Source organism: Corvus moneduloides, chromosome 7 (assembly GCF_009650955.1).
Source record: "Corvus moneduloides isolate bCorMon1 chromosome 7, bCorMon1.pri, whole genome shotgun sequence".
NCBI classification, from domain to species: domain Eukaryota; kingdom Metazoa; phylum Chordata; class Aves; order Passeriformes; family Corvidae; genus Corvus; species Corvus moneduloides.
The window spans coordinates 30470929-30481078 of NC_045482.1; the positions used below are offsets into that span (position 1 = coordinate 30470929).

The 10150-nt window shown below is 46.0% G+C and overlaps 1 protein-coding gene across 4 annotated transcripts in view; it reads right to left on the bottom strand.

The window, feature by feature from the left end:
* Positions 1–9604, bottom strand: part of ESYT3 (extended synaptotagmin 3) — a 31234-nt gene extending 21630 nt beyond the window's left edge. For 2 of the 4 annotated variants that reach the window (XM_032113950.1, XM_032113949.1), the window contains exons 1-4: positions 9303–9604; positions 3373–3414; positions 2401–2535; positions 1879–1955 (exon numbers count right to left, since the gene is read on the bottom strand). In XM_032113950.1, coding sequence (XP_031969841.1) covers positions 1879–1955; positions 2401–2535; positions 3373–3414; positions 9303–9572 — 524 coding nt within the window. In that variant the 5' untranslated portion in view covers positions 9573–9604. Of the gene's footprint in view, positions 1–1878; positions 1956–2400; positions 2536–3372; positions 3415–4847; positions 7273–7322; positions 8887–9302 lie in introns of those variants that run through there. The other 2 variants (XM_032113951.1, XM_032113952.1) reach the window with 2 other exon arrangements.
* Positions 9605–10150: the final 546 nt, after the last annotated feature.

Below are 10150 nucleotides of genomic sequence, written 5' to 3' on the forward strand. Positions count from 1 at the left end.
CATTGGGATAACAGCACCCTGTGTGAAGTGGCTGCTCAGCCATCCCGGCTTCAGCTGCCCTGGTCACCAGGTGGTGACCCAGCCAAATGATCACACTCAGGTGGTTCATCGAGGAGGGAACTCCCACAAAATTACAGCTAGCAAGCACCAAGGCAAAGAAGTCATGTTTATAACATGCAGACTTGTTAATCCTTTCATGTCCACTGCAACACAGCTCTGCTTCTCTGAAGATCAGTCACTGTGGTGCCAGCACTGCACAGTGCACCCCAGAGGCACCCACAGCACATCACTCTCTTCTCCAGTGCTGTGATGCCAGCACACAGCCCTGTAAACAGATCAGTCATTTAAACCTCATCAGCACAGTGACCAAGAGGTAAAGCAAAGGGCAGTCTCACACTGGGGCAACTCAACTCCGTCTCCACTAAGTAGTGGAAAAAACTGTTCCATTGGTAATCTAGAAAAAGGCAGGTAAGTAATACCATTGCTCAGAGATTTGCCTCTCCCTGTTTCTGAAAGCAACACACAATCTCCTGCAGACACTGCAGGATGCACAACACAGCTTAGCTGCAGAAACTGATGTTAACATATGAACACAAGTGAAGCTGAGGCCTTAATGCAGCCCTAGAGAAGAGACCCCCATCAGAGAGGTGAGGCAGACTGCACTCTCCTATGTGAATACAGAAACTACTGGGGTTATCAGATTACGTCAGTTCGGGTTAAATTATCATCAGCATGAGGAACAGAAGTGCTTGGCCAGTTTGGAGATGTTAATGGGTCTGCCAGAGGGACAGGAATGCAGAGGTGGGGGAGACGCGGTTTAGCAGAGAACAGCAGCACTCTTCTGCAAGGCTTAAAAGGCATCAGATCTCTCAATCTCAACATGGAAAGCACAAATTATTTGCCAAAGGCCCTAACACTGACCTGGCTATTACAAAGGGTACTCCACTGACAGCACTGAAACACCTGCCTGAAAATCAAGCATGTGAATTTACAGGGAGCAACAGTGCTCTGCCAGGGCTGGGGATGATGCCATGCCATTGCCACATTAAGCAGCAGACACAGTTCTGAGGAGCTCTGTGCTGTTGCCAAGACAGTCCGTAATTTCACAGTTTTTTCCTGGCACTACCATGAAAAGCCGTTTAAATTAGGCAGCTCAGTCACCCACTAAACTTCCAGAGCTACGGCAGCATGCAAGTGGTAATTCCCCCAGCAATTTCATTCTCCAGGGCTAAACCAGGAGTTTAGCTTTGCAATGACTCTGATGTTAACAAAACATACAAGCTCATTCAAAACAGCCTGGGAGGTATTAAATGTTTTATCTAATTTTGTTGTTGTTGTTAATAGAGCTAGAGGCAATTTTCTGCTCAGAGAACAGCTGTAATCAAAAAAGCAAATGTGTTGGATAGCACATAGAACAAATGGTGACTAAAACAAGAGGATAAATCTAGAGGAAGGAATTAAAAAATAAATAGTGCAAGTAGTTCTGGAAGAACTGGAGAGGTTGAACTAATGGGAAACAATAGTGGGCAAGACAGACTGAGCACCTCCATACCTGTGAGCTCTCCTGAGAACAGGAAACACAGTTCAAAAGCTTGGGTTCTCACTGCCATCAATGGCAAAGCCAAGGGACACACTCTTATACCCATGGCAGCCATGATGGGCCAGAGTAGGTAACACCTAGACCTGTGCAGGTTATTTCTGGTTTAGAGGCTGATGCACATTTCATTTCTGTAAGTACTGAGGATATCCAGCTGGGAGACAGATTATCTCATATCATTCTAGGCTCATCTTAGAGCCTTGGACCATGTTCAGTCCAGCATGACATATACACAGGTGGTAAATTAAGACCCATCAACATAATCAATGATGCAACATTACCATATCTGTAGGTCTAGGGTAACTTGTCTTCTATCAATTTCTTTGGTGTAGGCTTTTATTCCATTGATTCTAGGGCACTGAAATAGAGACAAACAAGACACAACATAGTCAACATCTATCAGGATAAGCACAAGTGAAGAATCCTACTCACTTTGATCAATTTGAGTACAGAAGCATTTGTTAAATACTTTGCAAAATTACATGTAAAGAAAGAGTATACCATGCTAGTTTTTTTTCCTTTAAAAATGGAACAGCTTTGTCAGTCCTTAAACACGGGGCTGGTTGCAAGCAGCCCATCCTACAAGCCTTAGGGCGCACTGAAAACTCCTGTCACGAGGGTATAACAGAAACAAATGTGGATATGGCTTTTTTTTTTAATCTCCAGTCCCAGGATACTGACAGCAGGTGGGAAGACATATGAAAAGGAAACACAGGCATCAAAAAGCTGAACATCTGACTCCCCTTGCATCTGAACTTTTCAGAAAAGAGTGAACCACGAGTGTTTCAAAAGATTCCCACTACCTTCTCGCCAAAGTGGATCTTGGTAAAGGTGCATGTTTTCAGATGTACACTCTTTGCTCTGATTTTTGGTTCAAGAACTTCTTTAAATGTTTTTTCCATGATTGTTCCAAAGTATGGCCAAGCCTGTACAAGGACCTAAAAAATGGCAAAAGCAGGAATACACTGAAGATTCTTTGAGTAAGATACCTTTTGTGAGAAACAGACACACCCATTACAGAACCCTGGATATTAATATCTGTCCTTTTAAAAACACCAAGTCAATTTTGTGCACTTAAGTCATCCTTATGGAAGGATCCGTCTCAGTTCCTCAGAAACAGAATTTGTTTCAGGAACTGAAGGGTGAGTTTCCAGCACCATAGAGTCTATTGACTGCTTCTAACCACAGGAGCCAACAAAGCCCAGGGTTAAATTTCTAAAGAACAATAGTCCCTAATTACTCTAAAGTGTCACAAAGTTCCCTGGAGTTAGGTTTATTTAGAGAGGATTGAGGTAAGCTTTTATATCAAAAAGAAAATCTGCTAAAAAAACCCAAGAAAGAGGCTAGTCACTGGATGTTGATTTGCAGGTTCAGCTGTTTGGCTTTGAGAAGTTGACCACACCTGCTGATGGGAGCATTTGCCTCAGTGCTCTCTGGGAACCTTTCTGGTGAAAGATACCACTACGTTTGCTAAACAATAATAACATACACACACCATGTGTCCATATATACACACGAATGCTTGCTTTTTCTTTTTAGTCTCAGAACTAAGTGGTGTTGAATTTATCAAACTTGTATCAATCAGGCTCACATTGGCTCTCAGCCTCAGTGGAACTCCACACTTAAGTGACTCCACACTTCAGTACAGACACAGATACAATTGAGCTACACTGTAGTAATTTGATAACTTTCTCAGACTTGTCCTGCAGAGTTTGGACGAGTGGGATGCAGCTCAGAGCAGGTGGCCTCACCAGCTGGAGTTCAGAGCTCCTCACCTTGTTCAGCCACTCCACTCGTTCAACATCAGGGAAGTGAACCTGGGTGCAAAGAAAAATAAATTGAGTGCCATGTGTAATCTCTTTGGGCACACTGCAACACATGCAAAAGATAGCACGGACTGTGGAACAAGTGTTAGAGTAAGCTGAGATCCCTCTGCCTTCATACATACATCCTTTATAATTTACTACCTCATTGAAAAATTCTAAAACGCAAATAAGCCAGTAAAGAATAGTAAAAGACAAAAGAACCCATGTGCACTGACAATCAGTATGCCTCTGGGCACATTTACATGATTAAAGCAAGTGTCACATCCTGTTCGTGATGTAAAGCAGCATTAGATTTCTCATCCTCCTCTTTGTCATGCCTTGGGAAGCCTGGAGAACCTACTTCCCTTTAAGATCACGAGCTGTGTAGGACCTGTTTCCTGTACTCGCTCACCTCAACCAGGACACCACACTTTGGAAAACAAGAATCTGCTTGGGAAACTCAATTTATTGGTTGTGGCAGCATTTCTCCACTAATACCAACACGGTGCCAATGGCTTCAGAGAAAAGAAGCCCTGTAAGAGTTCGAGCCTATTAGCATACACAGTCCAGTGTTTTCAGCTCTCAGAAATTTTTAAGATGGTAAGGATAAATTAAAATGAAATAGTCACTTATACATCATGTTTTCAAGTTAGACACACCAAATGCCAACACAACGTGTATATGTCCACGACAAAAATCCTTCCGGTTCCCTGAACTGATGACTTGCTTAATCACCATCAGGACAGCGGGGTATGAGACCACTCTCAAGTAACTCATCTCTCAGACCCCAGCAAGAAGCTGCTGAGTGAAGAGTTACAATCACCTTACTACAATCACACATTAAAGTCTTATGGATGTGGTATTTGCAGCTGGTGTTACTAGCTGGTAGCAGGTTACTGCGGAAGGGAAGGACAGCACAGCAGCTTCTCAGAACAGACATCTGGGCCCTGCTCAGCTCTACAAGAGCACCTGAATACAAAGGGAATCTGACTATCATCTAGCCTGGTAACAATAATTGGGTAGGACAGTACCTCCTCTTACAAGAGCTGTGAATTACACTCTTCAGGCAAAGGTTTGCTGTTCAATTCATCAGCCTTCAGAGAGGTGCTCAGAGATGTTTGGATGGAATGGACAGCAGCCTTTTAGTACAGCTTCATGGACAATTGAAGAGCTCATTTTCCTTGCTCAAATAATGCTTCAAATGATCTCATTAAAAACCCAAAGTAATATCACCATATTCTTTATAAGCAATTACTTTTGATGCTCTAAAAGGCAATTTTTTCGTTAAATAAAACAATAGAAGTTCACTAAAATGTCAGCCTGCACAGGTCTATTTGCACGATAAAGTGAGAACTCAGCATCAGAAGGGACAATCAACACAGATAAACTGCTGCTGACATTTTACAGTGAGATGGATTATGTGAATCAGGGGACCTCTGCTTCACCTGCCAGACTTTCATCTTCCACCTAAAGGTCCTCCACCAGGGCACATAAATCCTGGGTTTCCAGCTCCAATGCAATTGCCAGGCACCATCATCCTGCAGCGTTTGTGCCACAGCTCTGGATCAGCTCTGGATGCAGAAAGGATGGTGCAGGGATCAAAGCATCATGGTGGACTTGTTCTTCAAAACACCTTACAGACAGGAGAGGGATGTGACCCAAAAGGAAGGCCAGGACAACAGTTAGGCTACCCCTTCCCAGTGAGAAAGTCACAGCCCATATGAGCAGGGGAGAAATGTGGGCCGTTATAAACCATTAAAGTTGTCTGGGATTATTCACTAGAGTCAAGGCTCCTAGAGACTTGAAGCAGCACAAAGGAGCATCAGGAAAGAGGCAAAAGCCACGAGAATGAGGCTGTAGGTAGACCCACCTTAAGAAAAACTGAAATTTAATTTATTATTTGAGCCACAGATACCCGAACCAGACAGCCCACAGCAAACCCCCAAAGCAACTGCAATGAATCACACTACAGAGTGTCACACCTCAGATGCTGTGATAGCAGACATTTGTGGTACATTTCCACCCCACCTGACATCCCCTCATTCAGGTGTTTGCAACCCAGCTCCTACCCAGGCACTTGGTGCCTCAGTTTCCTCTGACAGATGGAAGGAAGGGCACTGCTGGAGCTCAAAGGCTGGGACCAAAGACCACCAGGGACTCCTGGGCTGACACAATTGGGCTTGCAGAGAACACCACTGGCTGACTACATGTCTGGTGAAAACCAGCTTTCTACCCTTTATGACAAGCCACTAAATTTCAGTGTGTTCCCAATACCAAAGTTCAGCTCCACTCAATGGTATGAACTAAAGGAGCAGTTCTTCAGAGGAAGCAGAGCTTGGTATCCAGGTGTTGCAACTGCATCATCCACTGTGTAGTAAGACATAAGCTCTGAGCAAATCCTCTCCTAGCCACGGGGTATCCCCATAACATACATACTAGCTAGCATGTCACATAGCTAGCTCAGCCCAGTGACACCACCAAGCTCTCTTCTTGACCCAACCATTTATCCCTAGAATTTAACATGTCCTAGTATGTTTTGAAAATAAAACCATGTTCAGTTCCACTTTTGAACCATGTGCTCTGGATTTCAGACTCACTTCTGGCCCTTGCTACTGGTGAGAGCCCCACCAGCAAGGTCTTGCCCCGAGTTTGTCATCAGTACAGCATAGGTAGGAGGAGCCCCAAACACTTCCTACTAAGCACAGAACCAGACACCAAGAGCTGCCAAAGTTAATACTAACACAGAGTAAGATTTAATCCTGTAGCCTTGGGCAAGTCCCACTATCAGAATCAGTTTTACCCATCTACAAAAGCAGGCATACTTCTTGCCAAAGTTTAAGGAATGCAGCAAAAATTACTTAGCATTTGAAAAGAGCTTTGAAGATCAAAAACACTAGGTAAGGGGCAATTACTAGCAAGTAAAGAAAATGTGTAAATTTTGCATGACTCCACCTTGCCCTGAAGCAAGCCACACCAAGGTTCACAGCATTAACAAACCCCATGTCTGACACAACAGCACCATTCTGTTCAAATACAACACAGCAATCTATCCATCAGGGTTTGGTTTGGGTTTGTTTGGTTGCTTGTTTTAGGTTTTGTTGGGGATTTTGGTGTTTTGTTTGGGTTTTTTTTTAAGGGACAGGATTTTTAGCTATTCATACAGGAGGAAAAAAGAAAGTGTAAACAAGGCTTTTGCGTGAACAAGGACTTAAAAGGCACCGTTTTAAAAGGACAGTTCTGCACCCAGTAGTATATCTCCCGGTAAAAGGAGTTTAACATCAGGAAGAAACACAGCACGCTTGGATTTTGTCACGTGCAGCCAGCTAATAAGTGGCAAAAGCAACATGGAGCAGTCACCACAGCCCAAGAGCCGCAATGAAGGTGGAAGCCTGGCTACCTCTGCTCTGAGCACTGCCTGCTTGTACAGAAGTCATGCTACAGGCTGCACAGGCTGAAGTCAGAGGGTCTCAACTCTCCAAGACATGGATCTGACTGTGCTTGTCGTGAGCAGATTTCCAGCCTCGTTTCCTGAGGAAGCACAGCCTGCCCACGTACAGTGTCTAGCACAGAAACGCATCTATTCCGAACTCACTGGCTGGTTTCAGCCAAGAAACTGGTGCTGCAAAACAACCCTGCAAATTCCCCAAAACAGATGGTTGAGTAGATTAGGGAAACCCCCCCAGCATTGCCCCTAAAGGAAAGGCTGCACTCTGTATATCTCCTAACAACTAATACCACGACTGAGAAGAACATGAGCCAATTTAAAGAAGCCACCTCTTAGGGAAAACAATTTGTAAGTAACCAACAGCACAATCAATGATTGCTCTTAACTCTTCACTGGATGGATCCCCTCATTTTATTACAGAGCACATGAAGAGACAAACATTTACGAATCCCAAGACACTGCCATCGCTTCACACCTTCAGAACTTTTCCTAGGATTACAACACTGCAAATCCAAGCCATGCTCCCCTTGAATTGTATTCCTACTGCCATCTCTGTGTGACAGGAGAGAAGACAGGGGACAGTTTTAGAGCTCCCAACTGAAGGTCCGTGAACACTGAAAGGCAAAAAAGAAAGATAAAAAAGATAACACCACAGAGAATAAACTGAATAGACATCAGGTGAAAATCAGGTGAGAATCAGCCTCCAAGATGGCCACATGGAAGAAGTAGATCAAATACAGGATGGGGATGGAAGGAAAATTAAAACTGAGAAGTTGAAAAGCATCAAGTACAAGCGCAGTGTGGAAGCAAACACCCAACTGATGAAGAACAAAAGTTACCAACACACAAAAAGAAAGAAAGTGGCAATATAGGCAAAACTAAAAGCACACCGTGCAGCCCCTTTATCATTAGGTCCTACATCCTGCCTTCCAGGAGTAAGTTCCAAGAACTCACAAGTCAGGAATCAGACCTCTGGAAAGAGTCTGACTCTACCATCTCTATGAACACATGCTGGGCAGTAGGAGATAGAGATGAGATACCCCTTAAACCTTCCCTTCCCCTGAAGGAGGCTGAACAGCTCCAGCTCTGTCAGACACCAGGTGCTCCAGCCCCTGACCACCTCAGTGGCCTCTGCTGCAGTCTCCCCCTCTGCCCAAACCTCTCCCATGTTTGGGGCACACAGTGCTCTCTGTGCAGCCTTGTGAAGGGCAAGTACAGGGCAATCAATAATGAACCACCTGCTCCCACACTAACGAAGCCTGAAACTTTCAACCACAAAACCTAATGGAGCTTTTTGAATTTGTGTGCACTGTGGGGGCAAGTCTGAATTTTCAACAGTGACTAAGAGGCTCAATTTCTGGTTGCAATGATTCAGGGCACATGAGGATAAAATGCAACACTGCTCTCACAGCATCAGGGCAAGAGCTGACATCACCACACTCATTAATGCCCTGAATTGTGTTTTTTTACGCTCTGTCAATACAAACAAGCAGAAACCTCATTCAAAAACAGACTTCTGTGCCTGGCAGGAGAGAACATGTGCAGGGAGCTGCATCAGCCCTGCCAGGAGACCCTGGCTTCACTCCTCAGAACTGCCAGCTGCCTTCATTTCCCACAGAATTAAGGAGAGCCAATTGCTGTAGGCTGTATAAAAGTTTACCGACTATAAATGCCTCCATGCAACACTCTTTACAAATAGAGGTCTTTGATATTCTCTTTCTTACAAGAAGAACATTTTCCTACCAGTCCCTAACAGATTTTTAAATGCAAACAAATGATGATAAAAGAAAAAAGACCCGAACACCTCATCATCCTTTCCATTAGCCAACCACAGCTGCCCAATAAACAACCCAAGACATAGAATAAAATGTGCAGGTAGAAATTCTAGTTTCTTCCCTTTAAAACGTAGAGTGACTAGAAACAAATGTGAACAACAAACAGGGGTTGGCCTTCTGTACCATCCAGAGATGACTCCTTAAAACTAAATATTTGTTTTTTAGCAGGAAGAGAATATTATGTTTATATATATTTGGTTTTTAGCAGGAAGACAGTATTACGTTTATATATTTTTGTTTGTTTTCAAATGACACTAAAGGAGAGAAAAATCTGCTGGATGAGAAAGTCTAAAACAAGTACCCTCAACAGCAAAATACCTGCAATGCAACACACATATTTGAAGGGAGGTTTCTCTGGCGATACATCAGTCTGTTTTACACACCCACTTACAGCACATCTCCTGTCTAAAACAACTTCTGGTTTAATCCTCGCTTTCCTGAGCAAGACTTTAAAATCAAAGACTCTACTGCTCGGCCCACGGCATCACTGCCGCCCCTTCGGCTGCTCGCTCCGGGACACCTCGCTCTCTGTCCTGCTCTCGCCGCCCGGAACCGCCGGGACCCGCAGCATCCCCTGTGCCGCGGGATGCGGGGCAGAACACCCCGCGGTCCTCACTCACCCATGCCGGCAGGTGCCGGGCGGCTAGGCCCCGGCACACCGCCTCCCGCTCGTCCTCCAGCAGCGCGAAGGCAGCGGCCAGGCGGTCGCGCTTCCCCCGCCGGTTGAGTCCCCAGCAGAGCCACAGCGCCAGCGCCAGCAGCACCCAGCTGCCGCTCAGCCCCAAGTACCCCGCCAGGTACACGGGACCGAGCCAGAGCAGCGCCCGTGCGGCGGAGGAGAGCAGCAGGCGCGGCAGCGCGGCGGGGCGCGGGGCGGCCGCGCGGTGCATGGCGACAGCCCGAGCCAGGGTCGCCCCTGCCGAGTGCGCCCGCCCCGCGCCGCCGCCGCCGCCGCGGCTCCTCCGCCCGCCCGGCCCGGCCCGGCCCCGCCGCCGCCCCGCCCCGCCCCGCCGCGCCGCCCTCCCGGCCAGCCCGGTACCCCGCGGCGCTCGGCTCTCCGGCGGCGTTACGGACACCCTGCGACCCATCGTCGTGGCTGGATGTGGAACGAATGTGGGGCACACACAACCTGTTGGTTCTGTACGCTTGGCTGCTTTCCTTCCTCTTTGGCACTTTCTTCTCGTCCTCTTTTGATTTTGATGGGATGTTGTGGGAGTTTAGATTCTGAAATACTGGTAATCATGGAATCATTGAATCATAGAATCATCAAGGCTGGAAGAGACTTTTAAGATCAACAAGTCCAACCATCAACCTAGCACTCTCACCCATAGACCACATCACCCGCCACCAGAACCAAATGCTTCGAAAACACCTCCAGGGATGGTAACCCCACCACCTCCTCGGGAAACTTATTCCAATGCCTGACCACCCTAACAGTGAAAATGTTTTTTCTGACATGTAATCTGAA